At 46.7% G+C, this 22819-nt stretch overlaps 1 protein-coding gene across 1 annotated transcript; it reads right to left on the bottom strand.

Annotated features, from left to right (window-relative positions):
- Nucleotides 1-73: 73 nt before the first annotated feature.
- LOC149449585 (uncharacterized) lies at nt 74-21209 on the bottom strand. Its single transcript, XM_089693053.1, has 8 exons — nt 21142-21209; nt 13972-14064; nt 13225-13525; nt 12020-12231; nt 9970-10002; nt 9732-9880; nt 4499-4584; nt 74-354 (listed from the first exon to the last, which is right to left on the bottom strand). Exons 1-8 carry the CDS (start codon nt 21182-21184, stop codon nt 210-212), a joined length of 1062 nt encoding a protein of 353 aa, XP_089549179.1. The 5' UTR covers nt 21185-21209; the 3' UTR covers nt 74-209.
- Nucleotides 21210-22819: the final 1610 nt, after the last annotated feature.

Raw genomic sequence — 22819 nt, 5'->3', positions numbered from 1 at the left:
AGGGATCTCTGATTCCATCACACTATTGCTACCCCAAGTCTAGTCCAGTAATAAGTCATGCGGCAAGGCAAGGTTCAGTAATACTGTACAACAAATAACATTTATTTTCTACTTGGTCTGACTAGAGTGAGCCAGCCGGATTGAGTTCCTGCACTTTGCTGCACCATATTGAATAAGATATCTTTCAATCTTCTCTCTGAAAACTTGAATCAGCTCTGATCTTCTCCACCTCTGGATCTGTATATCCTGAGCTTCTTCTGACAGATCCAGGGCATGGGGGTGGCACAAGGCTGGCTCTCCAGCTCCGGCGAGGCCTTTGCGCACCAATCATGTGGTTTGAATTTGAACTTTTCCCTGTGAAAATAGAAAGATGCCATAAGCTCTCTGGACTGGAGAAAGAAAATAGCATTTATCAGTAGTGAAGGATTGGAAGAGTTCTCGATGTTTGAGTCTTCTTCTGATGGATCAGACTCCAATCTAATCACTGTGTAGGCAGGTGCATTTTATCCTCCCCACTGTGGGTGGTTCTGTTTAGCTGGCCACTGCTCAGAAGGGAATGGAGGTTGAGAGGAGCTTTGTTCCTCAGAAGCCTCCCTAGGTGTCATCAGGGGAGCAGCGATAAGACTGGGCACTGCTGCCCTTTCTGACCTTCATGGCCATCTTCAGCGAGGGCAATGCTAATACTGTAAATAGCACTGTCCCATTGCAGTTGGCATACATTTGTGAAGTGGACTGTGTAGGGACAGAATCTCTGCTGGTTAGGGACAGTGCACTCAGTGCTAGGGAGAGGTTTCAGTCAAGGAAGGACAGTACAGGGACAGTAAGCCTTGCTTGGCCATCTGAGAACCCTAGAGAGTTTGAGGACCTGCCTACCTGGTTACTAAAGGCGCCTACACTACTGTACTGCCTGCCAGCCGCCCCCTTCATCAGATGCTGTTCCGGTAATGTAGCCTGTTAAAAGTTCTCTCAAGTATAAAGTCACTGACAGTCTTTTCAGTCCACCTTCTACCCGACTCTCCCGTCAGCCTGACTCCCATATTTATGGGCCAGTCCACCACTCTAACCTGGGATTGGGCGGACTCCTATGAACATGGAAATTGTGTCTCCACCCCTTCCTGCTTACTGACTTCTGACAGGTTCTATGGTCCTCCAAAGTCAGGAGGAGTTGATAGAGCCACAACTTGTTGAGTCATCCAGCTGAGTTGCAATAACTCAACCTCAATCACATGACTCACACAGTTACCATGAGTCATCCACTGTTCTAGTAGCACACTAGAGGGAGCTGCACAAGGATGTGGACTGAGTCTCTTTATTCCTTTGGAGCAGAAGGTAAGCCTATATCTGAGGCGGGAACACAGAACTAGGCTTGGTCCACTGGATTGGTCAAACAGTTGGTGGTCTAGTTAAGGTGGGTCAGCCTACTTGTCGGTGGGGACATGCAGGGCTGTGGATAAGGGGGTACCACCAGTCCTCCTGTACGGGCCCAGGCAGATGGGTGAATCGGATGTGAGCATGAAGGGTGATCAGCATGGAGGGCGAGAGGACAGTTATTTGAACCGATCCCCTGTATGGCTCGTTCTGTAACAGCTGAAAATTGGCTTCTTCTCCTGTTTGGTTTCAACTGCTGCAGAGTAAACCATATAGGGGATCAGTTCATTAATTTCCCCACCTCCACTGCACCCATCACCCTCCCTGTCCACCATACATCTCCCCTGTTGCCCAGATGCCCCTGTGTGTCCCCTCAAACACACAGTGCTGCTGGCTTCCCTCCTTTTGCTGCCAAGCACTAGGACAATAGGATCCTTCCGGATGGAGAGTGGGGGAAGGTTCCAGTAAATACGTCACATTTACCAGCCCTTTATTTTCCTGAATGAACACAATGAGTGATCGGTACAGATCATTCACTGTGTTCATTCATAACTAAAGTATCGTAAACTGTGTTTTTTGATGGGGGCCTTGTCAGATTGACTGTATAGGGCCCATTGGTTTCTAACAGCAGCCCTGGGGACATGGGTCCTGTTCCTGTGATATTCGGGCCTGGGCAACAGTCGTGACACCTAACAGACGAAGCCTGGAACCTCAGGTCATAGACAAGTAGTGTGTTTTCTTTTATGGCCTTGAGGCTGAAATGTGTGGAGTTAGAGCGGCAGAACATGGGATTCAGGAGCAGGAACTGGTTAAACAGCCCAGCACTAGAGGGTACAACATACAGAAGGAACATTTCGCTCAGACAGTAGAATGAACTATGTTACAGTTACATAAGAGATGCTGAATAATATGCTTAGCACAGGAAATGTCACAGGCAGGGCTTGCAGCGTGTCTGTACATGTGCAAGAGGGTCCAGCGCATGCTCAGACACGCCGTGGAATATTCAGGCCCAGTAGACATGGCAAAAACCCCTACAGCGTGTCAGCGCATGCCCCGGATCTCAATTCAAGATGGTGTACCGGAGAGGAGAAGTGTAAGGAAAAAGTTCTCAACAATCAAGACAACGCTGGACTCCATGGGCTAGTTAATATGTTATTATATTTCTCACTTTTATACAGGGATGAGTTTGGGGAATTACACATTTTATTTTTGATAGTAAGGCTGGAGTTCCTCTTTCCTTTTATTTCATCTCAGCAAGGGTGCTGACTGTTGCCTAACATAATAAAAACACTATACATACAGTTGTGTTCAAAATACTAGCAGTCAGACTTCACTAACCGGATCAATCACTGTTTTTGGTGGAAATGATATTTCTACATGGCAAATAATTTCCTAGCAGGTGTAGTAGAGTCATAGAAATCCAACAGACCCAACAGTCCTGACATGCATGCTGCTGATTCTGTGTCATTGAATCACTCATTGAAAGGGGCGTGTTCACAATAATAGCCGTGTAGAGTTCTATTAGTGAGGTCATTCATTCTTTGATAAACAGGTGGCAATTATTGCCCTTATTTAAGGAAGGAAGGCAGCAAATGTTGGACATGCTGGTTACAGTGCATTTCTCTCTGAAATTCTGAGGAAAATGGGTCGTTCCAGACATTGTTCAGAAGAACAGCGTACCTTGATTAAAAAGTTGATTGGAGGGGAAAACATATAAAGAAGTGCAGAAAATGATCGGCTGCTCAGCTAAAATGATGGCAAATGCTTTAAAATGGCAACCAAAACCTGAAAGACGTGGAAGAAAGCGAAAAACTACCATTGGAATGGATAGAAGAATAGCCAAAATGGTGTGGACTCAGCCAACAATCAGCTCCAGGAAGATGAAAGAAGGTGTGACGTTCCCTGTGAGGACTCAGCCAACAATCAGCTCCAGGAAGATGAAAGAAGGTGTGACGTTCCCTGTGAGGACTGTTACAATTAGAAGACGCCGATGTGAAGCCAAGCAATCTGCAAGAAGTCCCTGCAAAGTCCCACTGTTGGGAAAAAGACGTGTGCTGAAGAGGTTACCATCTGCCAAAGAGCACATTGACCAGCCTAAAGAAAAATGGGGCAACATTTTGTGGACTGATGAAAGTAAGATTGTTCTTTTTGGGTCTAGTGGGCGGAGACAGTTTGTCAGACGACCCCCAAACACTGAATTCAAGCCACAGTACACTGTGAAGACAGTGAAGCATGGTGGTGCAAGCATCATGATATGGGGATGTTTCTCATACTACGGTGTTGGGCCTATTTATCGCATACCAGGGATCATGGATCAGTTTGAATCCATCAGAATACTTGAAGAGGTCATGCTGCCTTATGCTGAAGAGGAAATGCCCTTGAAATGGGTGTTCCAACAAGACAACGACCCCAAACACACCAGTAAACGTGCAACATCTTGGTTCCAGACCAACAAGATGGACGTTATGGAGTGGCCAGCCCAATCCCCGGATCTTCATCCAATAGAAAACTTGTGGGGTGACATCAAAAATGCCGTTTCTGAGGCCAAACCAAGAAATAGAGAAGAACTGTGGAATGTGGTCCAATCATCCTGGGCTGGAATACCTGATCACAGGGGCCAGAAGTTGGGGGACTCCATGCAACACAGATGTACAGCAGTTCTCAGAAACAGTGCGACTACAACCAAATATTCATGAAGTCATTCAAAGGAAAGCAAAATCTTCAAACATTTCTCAGTTTATATAGTGAATGTTGGAGTTTGGAAAGAAGAATACGAACACTGAGATTTTTTTGAACCGTCTAATATTCACTTTTCTTCCATTTTTTTAGAGGAACAACACAAATTTGATGTATTTTTCTTCATGTTGTGATTTGGAATAGAATGTGTCGTGTTCCCAATGCATTTGTGTGGATGGAAATAAAAGCTATTAGAAGGATTTTCAGCTTTAGTCACTTTTTATCAACACACTGATATTATTTTGAACATAATTGTATATCAATCTATATATATCTGCTTTAGCTGTAATTATGTACAAAATGACACAATCAGCAAACTGTGAAAATGCAAATTGACTTCTTCCCTGTACAGCTTCCCTTCCAGCACTCTACTGTGCATATAGTTACTACTCACTGGAGGCTTTCATCCGACCACTTCCACATGTTGCTAACTCTTCTCAAACCGATCCAGAAACTTCTCCCGTCTGCCTCAACCATCGCCTGGAATCCAAAGGAGATATATTATACAACACAAGTAGTTATTTTTTTCAGATACATGAGGATCCTACTAAAATAATCAGCTACTTCGGTCCACACAACCACATGAATGTCAGAATATGAGGTCCATGAAGAAATACAAGATGACAGAAGGTTCTACAGCCCCCTAAGGGGACCACTAAGAGACATGTGTAGCACCCTCCTGATCCCCAAAGAGTATGAGGTACCTAAGAGGCAGGGTGGGCTAGTATTTCACCTCAGCATCCAGTCCTTGGCAACAGTGGAGCAATGTGGACAGAGCAGTCACATTTTGAAGCGAGAAATAGAGTTTTTTTGACTTTCACTCAGCAATTCTGGGAGAGAGGGTTAGGGCACAGGCAAGGCCGTGAATAAGGGGCTGCCACCAGTCCTTCTGTACAGGGCCCAGGCCAGCAGAGGGGCCCAGGCAGCTGGGTGAATCAGACGTGGGCAGAGAGAGTTATCGGCACGATGGGGGGCAATTACTGGAACCGGTCCCCTGTATGGCTCTCTCTGCAGCAGCTGAAAGCCAGCGGGAGGGAGGGGGAAGAAGCCAGCTGTCAGCTGCTGCAGAGAGAGCCATACAGGGGATCGGCTCCAGTAATTGCCCCACCCCGGTGCACCCACCACCTCCCTGTACACCATATATTTCCCCCTGCTGCCCCCTCCCCTGTAATGTTGCCAACTTCCCTCCTCTCCTTCCCAGGCAGCTTCAAGCATACAATAGGATCATTCAGGATGGAGAGTGGGGGAAAGGTCTGGTAAATATGTCACATTTACCAGTCCCGTTCTTTCCTGAATGAACACAGTGAGTGATTGGTACCAATGAATTACTGTGTTCATTCATAATTGAATCATAGTAAACTGTGTTATTTTGTAGGAATGCAATGGCTTGTCAGGTTGGCTGTGTGGGGTCCCATGGTTTGGAGGGCCCTGTCCAGTTGGCTGTATGGGGCCCCATGGTTTCTAACAGCAGCCCTGGGCACAGGACTTGGCAGACTCTGGCTGAAGGCCACATATTCTTCACTGATAGATGACTTTTAAGCCAACCCAATGTAGCCAGGTGCTTGGCTATGGAGAGAAATTTAGGACACTGTGTTGCAGTTCTTCTCTGTGTTCTCAGACTGTCAATTTGGTAGACTTTCTTCCTATGACCAGCAAGGGGAGACTACAAGCATTAGGAACTCAAGATATTCTGGTGTAGGCAGCATTGGACTGTGGGGGGTGAAGCTTGGAATGGTGTTATGAAAGTCAATGGGCCAGTGAACTGCAATTCCCAGGGAAAGAATGTTAGGAGGAGGAGAGAGGAGCTGTATTTTCCCAGGCTGTAGACCGAAGGACTTCTTCTTGCTGTGAGGGACCAAGGAGTGCACATCACTATTCCTCTGTGGACGCTTACCTTCTACAACCTGGCAGCCTGAGGCAGAGAGCCATGATATCCTGTAAACTGAGTACTGGAATCACCTGGATGCAGGGCCAGAAGGAAACCAACAGTTGAATGCCTAGAGTGATGTGTACTGTATCACTGGGACCGATGAGAGTCCCATTGCTGCAGCTGATTTATTTCTGCTAGCAATATAGAGAGTATATAGAGACTGACCATCTACCTAGCAGCTGCAATCACTGCATGCATACCTGAAAAAGATGATACTTACATGCACTACCTTGCAGACTGGGCCCCAACACTAGCCGGCTGAAGTTTGTAAGAGCTAAGAACTGCTTACTGACCTGCTACTTTGCCAGAACTTTGCCCTGGTTGCCCATAGTCAGAGTCACCTCTTTAGAAAGCTTCATATACCATCATACTGTAGCTATTCATGAAGAGTGCACTCTGAAGTACGTATAGACCACTGGTTGCGGAGGAATGGCTGTGGGATTAATCATTATTGGTGTTCTCTCCTGAGCTGCTACGGCCTAGAAATTGCATGGATTGGCATATTGTGAGTAAATGTATTCTTGTACCTGCTTGTCTATGTACTGTATGTGTTGCCATTTACCGTAAACGGTGACAACACATCTACTCTATGTTATGTTATCCAGCTTGGTGGTGCTTATTTCCTGGTGCTGGAACATAGTGTGTTCAGGACATTGATATTTGTAGTCCCATAAGTGTTTGCAACAACCATTTGTGTAGCTCGGTGTGTCAGAGGGACCAAGGTTGTTCACAGATTTGGGGCAAAAAGACCAGAGGACCCGATATACTAAGAGTATTACCAGCTCCTGACTGCAAGGTACTACTTGGTTCAGCAACCGATTCCATGGGAAGAGGTCACCACGCTTCAGCCAAGGACCAAGCTACACCCAGCTTCTCAGGTTCTCCAATTAGGACTAGATTCCTCCGTAGTGCTTGAGTTCCCTTGATGAGCATGCAAGCTCTCCCACGTAAGACGTTTTCTGGCACATGGTCTCCTTGTTTAGGCAGCAGGGCTAAGAGGATCAGTCAGCCATCAACATCCTACCCCAAGGCAGGAGGCCAGGGGGAAGATCAACTGACTAAGGTCACTCCTGAGTATTTACACCCGCTCCCAGCCTGCACCAATGGCAATAAACCTCCTAGTTTGGTTGGATATCAACGATGCAGATGTAGATAACAGGCACATTTCCCATCGATGGTGCTGAGATGATGACCATACTTCATTCCATTGGTTCAAAGTATTGTCCCTCTTTTCAAAGTATGAGAGAAAAGTATACTTATCAGTCCATGGTATATTGAGGCATCATAGATCCAGGTACGACCAGTGACCCCGCCTGACTGGTTTCGCCAGACCCCCCCGACTGCCTCAGAGGGAAATGTGCCTGCTATCTACATCTGCGTTGTTGATATCCATTCAAGTGGAGCGGACACAGCTCCAAGCGGCTTTATATATGAGGGAGGTATCTGTCTATATGTTAGCAGATCCACATCAATAGGCAGCCTTTATATTCCACTTTCCTCCTCTGGATCTCATTCAGATGCCTCTTTCCTGAACACTCTACAACCAGACATATCCATCCAGGATGACTTAAAAGCAATCGATCCGGTGAAATTACCGGTTGGTTGTCCTTATGTCTACCAGTCCGTTTTTGATCCTTACCACAGCTTGGATTTCTGGGGTCTACTTAGCATGTTTTTATACAAGATGAACAACGGACTGGGGGAGGGGGGGGGATATATCAATACAACCGCTGGATTTTTTTGTGGCCACCTGTTTCTCATATATATCTCTTTACTCTCTATGTCTGTCCCTCTTCTCTGAGAGCTCTCAGTTCAACCATTAGAATATAGACATTTATGATATATATTATATATAAATGGTATTTGATCCACTAGATCCGTGGTCACTGCCTCGGACCCATCACATTCTTTTATATTGGGTTTATGTAACTATGCTCAGGATTTGATTGCTTTTGGCTGTTCTGGAATCTGCTGCTTGCAAGCTCAACTGCTTCCCCCTGTACTCTGGAAAGATCTGGAACACGGTGCGTTGGAAGAGACAAACCCCGGGGTGAATATTCGTGCAGTCTCAGCCAATCCATGTTCGGGAGGGTGACCAGCAGGGGATGAGATGTGCATAAATAACCATCCTCCTAGGCTACCTAGCTGAAGACTGAATGAGGTTCATTAAGGTCCCAACTCAGGGAGAGCTGGGGGGGCGGTAGGGGGTGGCTATGACTGAAGCTAAGAGAGAAAGTCTGCTGAGAATCTTGCCTGGAGGCTCATAGTACAGGATCTGGCTGGTACTGGACAGAGGCATCTATGTATGCAGGGACACTGAGCAGAAGCCTGACAGAAAGAGAGATCCTAGAGAGACCGATGCTGCTTGACTTCTCTTTGAGAGACTGTTCCAGATTTGCTGGCTCATGGGTTTTCCTCTTGCATTAGAGGCCTATCTTGAAGAGGTTAATTGCTACTAGAGAGTGTCAAGTTTGCACTAGATCTGGAGTCTCCAAAGGCTCATCCTACACCCTATCCAAGTTCTTCAACAACAAAACCTAAAAAGACACCTTCCACCTAGTTTTATGTTCGAAGAGACCAAAAAACCGCTGTGTGCCAGGCTGCTGTGCACCCAATATGGAATAGAACCTGGGACAAACAGCAGGACCGGCTTGGGGTCTGTGCTTCCGTGTATACACAGAATATAACCAGATACTAACATTTATAGGTAAAGTTGTTCCAGGGAATATCCGATTGCCTCTCGGGGGATCAGGAAGGAATTTTTTCCCTACCAGAGCAAATTTAGTCGTGCATTGCTGGGTTTTTTGCCTTCCTCTGGATCAACTGTGGGTATAGGATTATAACTTTTTTTTTTTTTAATGGTTGGCATGAGGCCAGGGCAGCCTTTAAGTGTGATTGAGCCTGCACAGCAGCAGGAGAGTTTTGGTGGAAGATGTGAGGAAGGCTGAGATGCAGGAACCTGGGAGGGGGCCAAGTGGGATAGGGTGGAAGATGTGAGGAAGGCTGAGATGCAGGAACCTGGGAGGGGTCCAAGTGGGATGGGGGCCTACCTACAGGCTGGGACCTGGAAAGGAGGATCACTCAGCCTCATCAGTCCCCAGAGGGAGGACCACCTCTGGAGCCAGGGAAAGAGCCAGCACAGTGGAAGGCCTAAAGGCAGCCACCAACTCAACTAGCTAACAGGAAAAGACTGAGTGAGTAATCTTACACCCATTGGGACAAACAAGGGGAAAGAGTATTCTAGTGGGAAACCGGACTAGCTCCATACCCAGGACTGTTAACCCTTTCAAGTAATAGCCACTGGATCCCCTTTCCAAGGGGTTTCCTCCAGATAGCTGGATGAGAAAAGGAGTCATCTAGGATCTGGGGTGGTACACCAGGAGAGGCTGGAGAGCTCTCCAAGAAGAGAAGTTCTATCCTTGGACTTGTACATAGTTGTCAGGAAGTTGTCCTCAGTTTACTGTTTCTTGGAATCCCATACACCCCTCACTCCATCCAAGTTCAATTCCCCTAATAAAACCTAAAAAAAAACAAGCTGAAGGACTATTTACTGTCTCCAGAATGCAAGTCTATGAAAAATGTGTGTCGCCTGGCTGTGCAGGACTATAGGGGGACCCAGAACTTCAGCAACCCCTAAGGGGGTAATGCTACAGATATTTGTGATATTGCTCTATAACGGGTCATTTGTGTTTTGTACCTTCAGGGTGGAGTCACTCTCCTGTATTTTGGCCAGTGTGGCGTTCTTCTTGGCACAGTCCTCGTCCGCCTTGATTCGTACTTTACTCTCACTGGAGAAATAGTAACACGTCTCGTCTATCTGCCTCCAACCATCCGGACAGATGGCACCTGCAGAAGGTAGGGCCATGTATTAGGATCAGATTCTAATAGTAACAATATGAATTACTTGTTTGTTTCTTTTGTAAAGTAAAACTTACCGGAGGGCAACTCTGAGCCACTCGCGTAATCACCTGCAAGGAGAGGATAATAAGGGGGTACTCCGCATTACATTCACTTGTATTACGAATACTAGGCTCCATGACTGTACATTGCCACATGCTAACCACTCCATGGTCTTAATATGTTATTATCTCTTCTGTCTCAAGCACAAAGTGAATCCAGCAAGGTGGGGACTCGGGAAATGCCAAAATGGATGTTTAAAGTAATCAGGTGGCCTATGTGGAACCAGGACACAAAACAGACCTTTCAGGGGGGCTCATCGGCTCATGTTTGGGGATCCTGGTCATTATGTGAAATCATACAGGAGCAAGTTCACTAGATGAGGTCCCCTATCCTGAAATGGTGATGCCACTGTCTGGTGTCCACAGGTCAGCGTTGTTTGATTACTTTAGACACTACCTGGACACCCAGTCTTTCTTCCTGGTCAACCAACCTCTCCCCCTGGTAACGTAACCTCTGTTGACCCCTCAGCCTCTCCTCCTGGTCACCAAGCCTGTTCAGCTGGCCACCTAGCCTCTCCTCCTGGTCTGCTTTCTTCTTCTTATGCTTACCCAACCTCTCCACCCCCTCCTCTCTAATCCTTAGGCCTCTCCTTCTTATCATGCAGGATCTTCTCCTGCTTACCCGACCTCTCCTGCTCAGTCAACCTCTCTTCTTTATCGCTCTCCTCTCTTTCTAATCCTTAGGCCTCTCCTTCTTATCATGCAGGATCTTCTCTTACTTACCCAACCTCTCCTACTCAGTCAACTTCTCTTCCTTATCACTCTCCACTCTAATCCTTAGGCTTCTCCTCCTAATCATGCAGGATCATCTCCTGCTTACCCAACCTCTCCTGCTCAATCAACTTCTCTTCTTTATCACTCTCCTCTCTTTCTAATCCTTAGGCCTATCCTCCTCACCATGCAGGACTTCTCCTGCTTACCCAACCTCTCCTGCTCAGTCAACTTCTCTTATCACTCTCCTCTCTAATCCTTAGGTCTCTCCTCCTCATCATGCAGGACTTCTCCTGCTTACCCAACCTCTCCTGCTCAGTCAACTTCTCTTATCACTCTCCTCTCTAATCCTTAGGTCTCTCCTCCTCATCATGCAGGACTTCTCCTGTTTACCCAACCTCTCCTCCCACTCAGTCAACTTGTCTTCTTTATCACTGTCCTCTCTTTATAATACCTAGGCCTCTCCTCCTAATCATGCAGGATCTTCTTCTGCTCAGCTTCTCCACCTGGCCTCAGCCTCTCCGCAAAGTCACCCAGCCTTTCCTTCTGCTTACTCAACCTCCCTTTCCAATCTCTCAGCCTCGCCTCCTGGTCATCCAGTCTCTTTTTCTCATCAATAATCCTCTCTGTCTGATCCCTCAACCTCGCCTGCTTACCTAGCCTCTCCTTTTGGTTACCCAGGTTCTCCTCCTGGTTTTCCAGCCTCTTCTTCTTGTCAACTGACCTCTCTTCCTTTGCAATCAGTCTCCCCTCCTGTTCACTAAGCCTCTCCTCTTACTCACTCATCCTCTCCTCTTAATCATCCAGCCTCTCCTCCTGGTCACTCAGCTCCTTCTCATGGTCAAACAGCCTCTCCTCCTGTTTACCCAGCTTCTCCCCCTGGTCACCCAGTCTTAAATCTTGATCGCCCAATCTCTCCTTCTGATCAGTCTGTTCTCGTCATACTCTGATCCTAATCGGCCAGCCTCTCCTCTGGGTAACCCATATTCTCCTTCTGTTCACTCAGCCTCCCCCTCTAGTCATCCTACCTTTCCATCTGGTCACCGAGCATCTCCTTCTGGTTACTCAACCTCTCCTCCAGGTCTCTCAGCCTCCTGTCTTGCTGGGTAACCTCTACTCACCCAGCTTCCTAACCTGCTCACCCAGTCCTTGCCCCTGGTCTGTTTTATCCAACCACACCTCCTAGCCACACAGCCTATCTTCTAGGTCACCCTTCCTCTCCTCCTCCAGCCTCTCATTTAGGTCTCTCAGCTTTTTTGCTGGTCACTCATCCTTTCCTCTTACTCACCCAGCCTCTCCACCTGGTTACACTGACCTTCCTCCTGCTCACTCAGCTTCTCTTCCAGTTTGCTTAGGTTGTCCTCCAGCTCATTCAGCCTCTCTTCCATGTTGTTCAGCATCTTAAGCTGCTCTCGTGCATTTCTCTGGCTCTCTTGCAGTTGGCTCTGGATCTCTTGTAGTATCCCTCTTGCCCCAAGGACTTCAGTCTCCTCCTTGGACGGACTGTTCATTTTAATCTTCAATTTTCTGATTTCAGAAAGGAGATTTTTTTTAGGAGAGAGGGCCAAGTAAGCAATTCTTTTCTGTGAGTTGACTGGTTTCAGATTGAATTTACGCCTATAGAGGGATTTTAAAGTACACTGACGGTCACAATTTTGAATTAATTCCTTGAGAAGTGTGTAGGATGTCTACTCACTCTGAGCTTCAGTCTATGATTTAGACATTCTTGTAGAACTCTATTAGTCATGTGTGAACCAGGCAAAGTTTGGTTCACTGAATGTCCAAGAAACCTAGCTGGAAGTTCTTCAAGACCAAACATATCGCCAAACCGCAAAGCTAATTTGCATAAATCTGCAGCTGGGCAATCAGAGGAAAAAGAGACATTTTATTGCAGCTTGTGGGTAGGTGCAGCATGATGCAATGGGCAGAGGGCACAGAGTCCAAGTGCAATATCAGGAGTAAATGGTAACAAAAGTTCAGCAGCACAACAGGCCTGGCTGGGAGGCAACCCAACTGGGACCACTTACAAAGTGCCATAGTGAAGGAACAGAGAACTGTAGACCTGGAGATGCAGACTGCATCTGCCATGATAAGTGGAATATGGCCTGGTGGGTCCATATCCAAAGGGGAGGTATGGCGTATCATGGCAGCCAACCATCAGTTCCCCCCATTCTCCAGCACTGAATTGTGGATAGGTATTCCATGCCATCACATACATTGCAGGAACAGAGAGGGCTACTAGTCCTACAATGTAGGTGATGACATTGGCCAATGGGTAGCAACGCGATCAATGAGAAGAGCAGCTTTGAGGGACTGGTCATCACAGAACTGGTGGGGAGGAAGACCACAGGATCATGTGGGCTGCTATGGGCATAGCTACTAGATGCTAGTTACAAGATTGTTGATTCAGAAAATCGGATCATCTGACTGACGGTGCAGTTTACTAACATATGGAGGTGTCTTCTGTTTGTGATAACCACATTGATTTATTAGGAGGTCCAGGAAAAGGACTTCATTTACCTTGTAAGTTTATTTGTCTTTTCTTGCAGCACGTCTCCTGTATTCCACGGGTTGTCTTCAAGTTTAGTCATGGTGGTCCCCATCTCCACCTTCTGCATTGTCCTCTCTAGGTTCTGGCTAATGGTCTTCTTTTCCTCCCGACTCCTCATCTGATCACTCTTAGTTATTTCCAGCTCCTCGTTTGTCTGCCAGAGGGCTTCCTCAGGCCGGAAGGTGAGGCTGGAGTTCAGATGTTCCTGTTCCTGCCGTAGCATCTCTAATGTGATGGAGGTTTCATCATACTGCTGTGTCACTAGAGATACTGGAGGGATAAGGAACACAAGGAACAACAATCATATTATGGGGGGCATTAGAGTGTAAGCTCCTCTGGTGCAGAGACTGATGTGGCTGGCTCAGTGTTCTCTGTACAGCACTGCGGTATATGTCAGAGCTATATAAATGTATAATAATCATAGGGCAACATTCAAGTGTAAGCAGGCATACCTCACAATAGCTTAGTATACAGACTGGTTATACATGTGAGGATGGATCCAGGGAAGTGTTAGGTTTCTGTCATTTCAGACACGGTATTACGTGAGGGGGAGAACTAATGTCCTGGCTCTATTCTTTCTATAGTGTGTTAGAAAGGTATAACTCCTATCTGGTTGGTTGATTTGGGCAAGACCATGTAATCAACTGTCCTGATAAAAGTAAAATAACAACATGGCAGCCTGCAGGAAGTCTTCCATCCTGGTGATAGATACTCACACTTTGTGGACAGGATGATGACAGTGACCAGGGATATCAGAGAGATGAAATAGAGGGTGACAGGGATGTAACGAGAGTAACGAGTCCAAAAACCTAAACCCAGGAGAGATTGTGGAGAATCTATCATCTATTACATGTTGTAGGATGAAGACAATTATGGTCCACCTATATCTACACCTACCTGTACAGCTGTATTTACAAAAACTTAGATGCCCACACGTACATCTACATTTACACCTACAACTACATCTACGCCCACATCCATTCCTACATCTACATCTACAGTCCATACCTACATCTACAGTCTATACCTACAACTACATCTACACCTATGTCTACACATACGCCTACATCCATACCTACATCTACAGTCCATACCTACATCTACACCTATGCCTACACCTATGCCCACATCCATACCTACATCTACATTCCATACCTACATCTACAGTCCATACCTACATCTACACCTATGCCTACACCTATGCCCACATCCATACCTACATCTACATTCCATACCTACATCTACATCTACAGTCCATACCTACATCTACACCTATGCCTACACCTATGCCCACATCCATAACTACATCTACATTCCATACCTACATCTACATCTACAGTCCATACCTACATCTACACCTATGCCTACACCTATGCCCACATCCATAACTACATCTACATTCCATACCTACATCTACACCTACATCTACATCTACACCTATGTCTACAAATACGCCTACATCCATACCTACATCTACACCTACACCCACATTGATACCTACATCTACAGTACAACTACATCTACTACTACATCTATGCCCACATGCATACCTACATCTACATCTACAGTCCATACCTACATCTACAGTCCATACCTACATCTACAACTACATCTACATCTACACCTATGTCTACACCTATGCCCACATCCATACCTACATCTACATTCCATACCTACATCTACAACTACACCTCCATCTACACCTATGTCTACAAATATGCCTACATCCATACCTACATCTATACCTATGCCTACACCACCACCCACATTGATACCTACATCTACAGTACATCTACATCTACAGTCCATACCTACACCTACATCTACAGTCCATACCTACAACTACATCAACATCTACACCTATGCCTACAACTATGCCCACATCCATGTTTACAGTACATCTACATCTACATCCACACCTAAATCTACATCTACACACTAACACCTTCGCCTATATCTACACCTACAACTACGCCTATGCTTACATCCATGCCTACATCTACATCCACACGTACAATTACATCTATATCTTCACCTACATCGATACCTACATCTACACGTACATCTACATCCACACCCACAGTTACTCCTACATCTACATCCACACCTACATCTACACCTACATCTATAACGGCATCTACTGTACATCGACATGCACACCTACACCTAAATCCAAATGCTACACCTACATCTACATCCATACCTACATCTACATCCATACTTACATCTACATTCACACCTACAGTACACATCTACATCTACATTCACACCTACATCCACACCTACTTCTACATCTACATCCACACCTACAGTGCACACCTACATCTATACCTACATCCACATCTGCATACACACCTACACCTACATTCCCATCTACATGCACACCTACACCTAAATCAAAACCTATACCTACTGTACATCCGCACATATATCTATATTCCCACCTATACCTACAGTACACATGTACATCTATACCTATATCTACACCTACATCTACACCTCCATCTACTGTACATCTACTCCTACATCTATAGCTACACCTATATCTATATTACTACAGTACATCTACAAATACATCTGCAACAACATCTACACCTACATCAATACCTACTATCTATACATACATCTACATCCACACCTACACCTACAGTACACATCTACATCTACATCTACATCCACACCTACAGTACATATCTACATCTACACCTACTCCTATGTCTACATTCACACCTACACCTACTCCTACATCCACACCTACTCCTACATCTATACCTACACCTACATCTACATCCACACCTACATTCACACCTTCATCCATATCTACATCTATATCCACACCCACATCTACAAATACATCTGCAACAACATCTACACCTACATCTTCACCTATATCTACACCTACATCTTCACCTATATCTACACCTACATTGATACCTACATCTATACATACATCTACTGTACATCCACACCTACACCTACAGTTACTCCTACATCTACACCTACAACGACATCTACATACCTAAACCTACATCCAGACCTATACCTACATCCACACCTACATACACATCCACACCTACATCTACACCTATACCTACATCATCCACACCTACATCAACTGTATATTCCCAACTACACCAAAGCACACACCTACATCCATACCTACATCTACATCCACACCTACAGTACATATCTACATCTACACCTATTCCTACATTTACATCCACACCTACTCCTACATCTATATCCACATCTACACCTACATTTACACCTACATCTACACCTACAGCTATATCCACAGCAACATCTACATCTATATCCACATCTACACCTACATTTACACCTACATCTACACCTACAGCTATATCCACAGCAACATCTACATCCACACCTACTGTACATATCTACATCTACACCTATTCCTACATTTGCATTCACACCTACTCCTACATCTACATCCACACCTACTCCTACATCCACACCTACAGCTTCATCCACAGCTACATCTACACCTACATCCGCACCTACATCCACACCTACATCTACCCCTACATCTACACCTACATCCACACCTTCATCCACACCTACATCCACACCTACATCCACATCCACACCTACATCTATTTCTACATCCACACCTACACCTTCATCCACACCTACATCCACATCCACACCTACATTCACATCCACACCTACATCTATATCTACATCCACACCTACACCTTCATCCACACCTACATCCACACCTACATCTACACCTATATCCGCACCTACATCCACATCTACATCTACATCCACGCCAACATCTACACCTACACCTTCATCCACACCTACATCCACACCTACATCTATATCCACACCTTCATCCACACCCACACCTTCATCCACACACTCACACCTACATCCAGGGGTGGAATGACCATTTGGAAAATTGGGCACTGCCCGAGGGCCCATGGTCAGTAGGGGGCCCCATGAGATGCCCCTGGTACCTTTATCATAGCCTTTTTTGATCATGGGGACACAGGGGCCCCATGATCCCCTATTGCCCGGGGGCCCCATGAGTTGTCAGTCCGCCCCTGCCTACATCCACACATAAACCTTCATTCACACCCACACCTACATCCTCACCTACATCTACATCCACACCTACATCTATACCTACACCTTCATCCATACCCACACCTACATCCACACCTTCATCCATACCCACACCTAAATCCACATCTTCATCCATACCCACACCTACATCCACACCTACATCCACACCTTCATCCATACCCACACCTACATCCACACCTTCATCCATACCTACATCTACATCCACATCTAGATCTACACCTACACCTTTATCCATACCCACACCTTCATCCACACCTTCATCCACACCTTCATCCACACCTACATCTACATCCACACCTTCATCCACACCCACACCTACGTCCACACCTAAACCTTCATCCACACCCACACCTTTTTCCATACCCAAACCTTCATCCACACCTACATCCACATCCACACCTTCATCCACACCCACACCTTCATCCATACCCACACCTACATCCACACATTCATCCACACCTACAGTTGTGTCCAAAATTATTCAACCCCCAATGCTGTAAAGGGGTTTAGGGACTATAGTGTACATTTGGAATTGTATTCAGAATCAAATCCTACAAGGACGTTGTAACTACCCAAATGCAACTAAAATGACATCAATTGTTTATGTAATACAGTAGTAAATGGTTCTTATGTGGTTTCTTCATTGCCACAATTATTCAACCCCTTAAAGACTACCACTCTGAAGAACAGAGGTTCATACAGGTGCTTTCCATCAGGTATTGAAAACACCTGTGGATGTCACCGAGCAGCAATCAAGCATAATAAGCACCAATTAGGCAGCTTTAAAATGACTGTGATACTCAGCTCCTTCTAGACATTTACTGGTGTGGTTACAAACATGGTGAAGGCAAGAGAATGGTCCAGGAAGACAAGAGAAGAGGTGATTTCTCTTCACAGGAAGGGCAATGGCTATAAGAAGATTGCAAAGATGTTAAACATACCAAGAGACACCTTAGGAAGCATCATTCGCAAATTCAAGGCAAAGGGCACTGTTGAAACGCTACCTGGTCGTGGCAGAAAGAAGATGCTGACTTCGACTGCTGTGCGCTACCTGAAGCGTAGAGTGGAGAGAAGTCCCCGTGTGACTGCTGAGGAACTGAGAAAAGATTTGTCAGATGTGGGTACAGAAGTTTCAGCCCAGACAATAAGACGCACACTGCGTAATGAAGGCCTCCGTGCCAGAACTCCCAGGCGTACCCCCTTGCTGTCTCCAAAGAATAAGAAGAGTCGACTGCAGTATGCCAAAAGCCATGTGGACAAACCACAAAAGTTGTGGGATAGTGTTCTGTGGACTGATGAAACAAAATTAGAACTGTTTGGGCCCATGGATCAACGCTATGTTTGGAGGAGGAAGAACAAGGCCTATGATGAAAAGAACACCTTGCCTACTGTGAAGCATGGTGGAGGGTCAATCATGCTTTGGGGCTGTTTTGCTTCTGCAGGTACAGGGAAGCTTCAGCGTGTGCAAGGTACCATGAATTCTCTTCAGTACCAGGAGATATTGGATGGAAACGTGATGCAGTCCGTCACACACCTGAGGCTTGGGAGACGTTGGACCTTTCAACAGGACAATGATCCCAAGCATACCTCCAAGTCCACTAGAGCATGGTTGCAGAGGAAAGGCTGGAACATTTTGGAGTGGCCATCGCAGTCACCAGACTTAAATCCGATTGAGAACCTCTGGTGGGACTTAAAGAAAGCAGTTGCAGTGCGCAAGCCTAAGAATGTGACTGAACTGGAGGCCTTTGCCCATGAAGAATGGGCGAAGATACCCGTAGATCGCTGCAAGACACTTGTGTCAAGCTATGCTTCACGTTTAAAAGCTGTTATAACTGTAAAAGGATGCTGTACTAAGTACTAAGATTGAATGTCACTTGGGGGTTGAATAAAACTGATAATGCTGTGAGCACAGAAAAGACATTTGTGGTTATTTCATTATAACTGTTATGTTATATTTGTCTGACCTACAAGTGCCTCTTTAATGTAAATGTAAGCAAGATGACTGAATGATCAAAAGCAATGTCAAACTGGCCAAAACACTCAATTTCAGTGGGGGTTGAATAATTTTGGACACAACTGTACATCTACATCCACACCTTCATCCACACCTACATCTACATCCACACCTACATCTACACCTACACCTTCATTCATACCCACACCTACATCCACACCTTCATCCATACCCACACCAACATCCACACCTTCATCCATACCCACATCTACACCCACACCTTCATTCATACCTACATCTACATCCACATCTACATCAACACTTACACCTTCATCCGTACCCACACCTACATCCACACCTTCAACCATACCCACACCTACATCCACACCTTCAACCATACCCACATCTACATCCACACCTTCATCCACACCTACATCTACATCCACACCTTTATCCACACCTTCATCCACACCTACATCTATATCCACACCTTCATCCACACCCACACCTTCATCCACACCTACATCTATATCCACACCTTCAACCATACCCACACCTACATCCACACCTTCATCCACACCTACATCTACATCCACACCTTCATCCACACCTACATCTACACCTACACTTTCATCCACACCTACACCTTCATCCACACCCACACCTTCATCCACACCCACACCTACATCCACACCTAAACCTTCATTCACACCCACACCTACATCCACACCTACATCCACACCCACACCTTCATCCATACCGACACCTACATCCACACCTTCATCCACACCTACATCTACATCCACACTTACATCTACATCTACACCTACACCTTCATCCATACCCACACCTACATCCAAACCTTCATCCATACCCACGCCTACATCCACACCTTTATCCATTCCTACATCAACATCCACACCTTTATCCACACCTACACCTTCATCCATACCCACACCTTCATCCATACCCACACCTACATCCACACCTACACCTACATCCACACCCACACCTTCATCCACACCCACACCTACATCCACACCTACATCCACACACCTACATCCACACCCACACCTTCATCCACACCCACACCTACATCCACACTTACACCTACATCCACACCTTCATCCACACCCACACATTCATCCACACCTTCATCCTCACCTTCATCCACACCCACACCTACATCCACATCTACACCCACACCTTCATCCATACCCACACCTACATCCACACCTTCATCCATTCCCACACCTACATCTACACCTACATCTACATCCACACCTACACCTATTATACATCCTTGTTATTCAAAGCAGGACCGGTGCCCCATTGTTTCCCCCTTGTGTTCCTCCTTGTGTGCCCCCTTGTGTTCCCTCTTGTGTGCCCCCTTGTTTGCCCCCTTGTGTGCCCCCTTGTGTACCCCCTTGTTTGCCCCTTGTGTTCCCCCTTGTGTACCCCCTTGTGTTCCCTCTTGTGTGCCCCCTTGTTTTCCCCTTGTGTGCCCCCTTGTGTGCCCCCTTGTGTACCCCCTTGTGTTCCCCCTTGTGTGTTCCCTTGTGTACCCCCTTGTGTTCCCCCTTGTGTGCCCCCTTGTGTGCCCCCTTGTGTTCCCCCTTGTGTGCCCCCTTGTGTACTCCCTGTTTTCCCCCTTGTGTTCCCCCTTGTGTGCCCCCTTGTGTGCCCCCTTGTGTGCCCCCTTGTGTTCCCCCTTGTGTGCTCCCTTGTGTACCCCCTTGTGTTCCCCCTTGTGTGCCCCCTTGTGTATTGCTGTAGTCAGCGTCCCTCAGAACATGGTAATAATACTGCAGGTTACTTCTCCTCCATGTTGTCTCTGTGGTTCTCTCCTCCTCTCCCATCTGGGTGTCTCTCTCAGGGGTGACATCACACACAGACTCCGCAGCGACATCTGTGAATACGAGGAACCCCATTTTAGTCCCGACTCTCCATCTGTTTCCTCCACGTCACTTTCCGATCTCATTGTCTATGAATCATTTTCTCTGTTTTGGAGGGGGGATTACTAAAGACAAACAGCCGGTGCACTCTGCAAGTACAGTGGCTCCAGAGCTTCTTCAACGGGGTGAAGCTTCACTAACAATACCCAATCACGTGCAGGGAAAATAGAAGAGGCAGCATTTTTGTTGCACATGATTGGACGTTGCATGACGTTGCTTCTGCTCATTTACTAACCAGCGGAGCAGCTGCACTTTGCGAAGTACACAACCTATTTGCCTTTAGTGACCACCACATACAAGGTGCACCACATACTAGGTGCAGGATATACAAGGCGGTATAAAAAAGTCTTGAGACTAGTTCTGTAACACTCCAACAGATGGCAGCACAAAACTGCATGCACAGTCCCAGAGAGCAGTGACCTTCATAAGTCAGTTTGCCAAAAGACTTCCTCCTGTGTACATTGTAAGCTGTGCAACTGGTGCTATTCTGACAACGCATATTACCATGTCTGCTATTTCATCATGGACAGCAAGTCAGAATGAAGAGCAAGCATGAAATTCGGCATGTTCTGATGTTCCTGTACCTTGCTGCCCGGCTGTGACCTGACCCCGGCTTGTATCCTGACTCTGCCTCTGCCTGATGTTCCTGTACCTCCCTGCCCGGCTGTGTACTGATCCCGGCTTGTATCCTGACTCTGCCTCTGCCTGATGTTCCTGTACCTCCCTGCCCGGCTGTGTACTGATCCCGGCTGGTATCCTGACTCTGCCTCTGCCTGATGTTCCTGTACCTCCCTGCCCGGCTGTGTACTGATCCCGGCTGGTATCCTGACTCTGCCTCTGCCTAATGTTCCTGTACCTCCCTGCCTGGCTGTGTACTGATCCCGGCTTGTATCCTGACTCTTCCTGATGTTCCTGTACCTCCCTGCTCGGCTGTGTACTGATCCCGGCTTGTATCCTGACTCTTCCTGATGTTCCTGTACCTCCCTGCCCGGCTGTGTACTGATCTCGGCTGGTATCCTGACTCTGTCTCTGCCTGATGTTCCTGTACCTCCCTGCCCGGCTGTGTACTGATCCTGGCTTGTATCCTGACTCTGCCTCTGCCTGATGTTCCTGTACCTCCCTGTCTGGCTGTGTACTGATCCCGGCTTGTATCCTGACTCTGCCTCTGCCTGATGTTCCTGTACCTCCCTGCCAGGCTGTGTACTGATCCCGGCTTGTATCCTGACTCTGCCTGATGTTCCTGTACCTCCCTGCCAGGCTGTGTACTGATCCCAGCTTGTATCCTGACTCTGCCTGATGTTCCTGTACCTCACTGCCCGGCTGTGTACTGATCCCGGCTTGTATCCTGACTCTGCCTCTGCCTGATGTTCCTGTACATCCCTGCCCGGCTGTGTACTGATCCCGGCTTGTATCCTGACTCTGCCTCTGCCTGATGTTCCTGTACCTCCCTGCCCGGCTGTGTACTGATCCCGGCTTGTATCCTGACTCTGCCTCTGCCTGATGTTCCTGTACCTCCCTGCCCGGCTGTGTACTGATCCC

Source organism: Staurois parvus, unplaced genomic scaffold (assembly GCF_062004578.1).
Source record: "Staurois parvus isolate SC_StPar_1 unplaced genomic scaffold, SC_StPar_1.0 ptg000611l, whole genome shotgun sequence".
In the NCBI taxonomy this organism is placed as follows: domain Eukaryota; kingdom Metazoa; phylum Chordata; class Amphibia; order Anura; family Ranidae; genus Staurois; species Staurois parvus.
The sequence above is the reverse complement of the archived record's forward strand: the minus strand, read 5'-3'. Positions and strand labels throughout refer to the sequence as shown.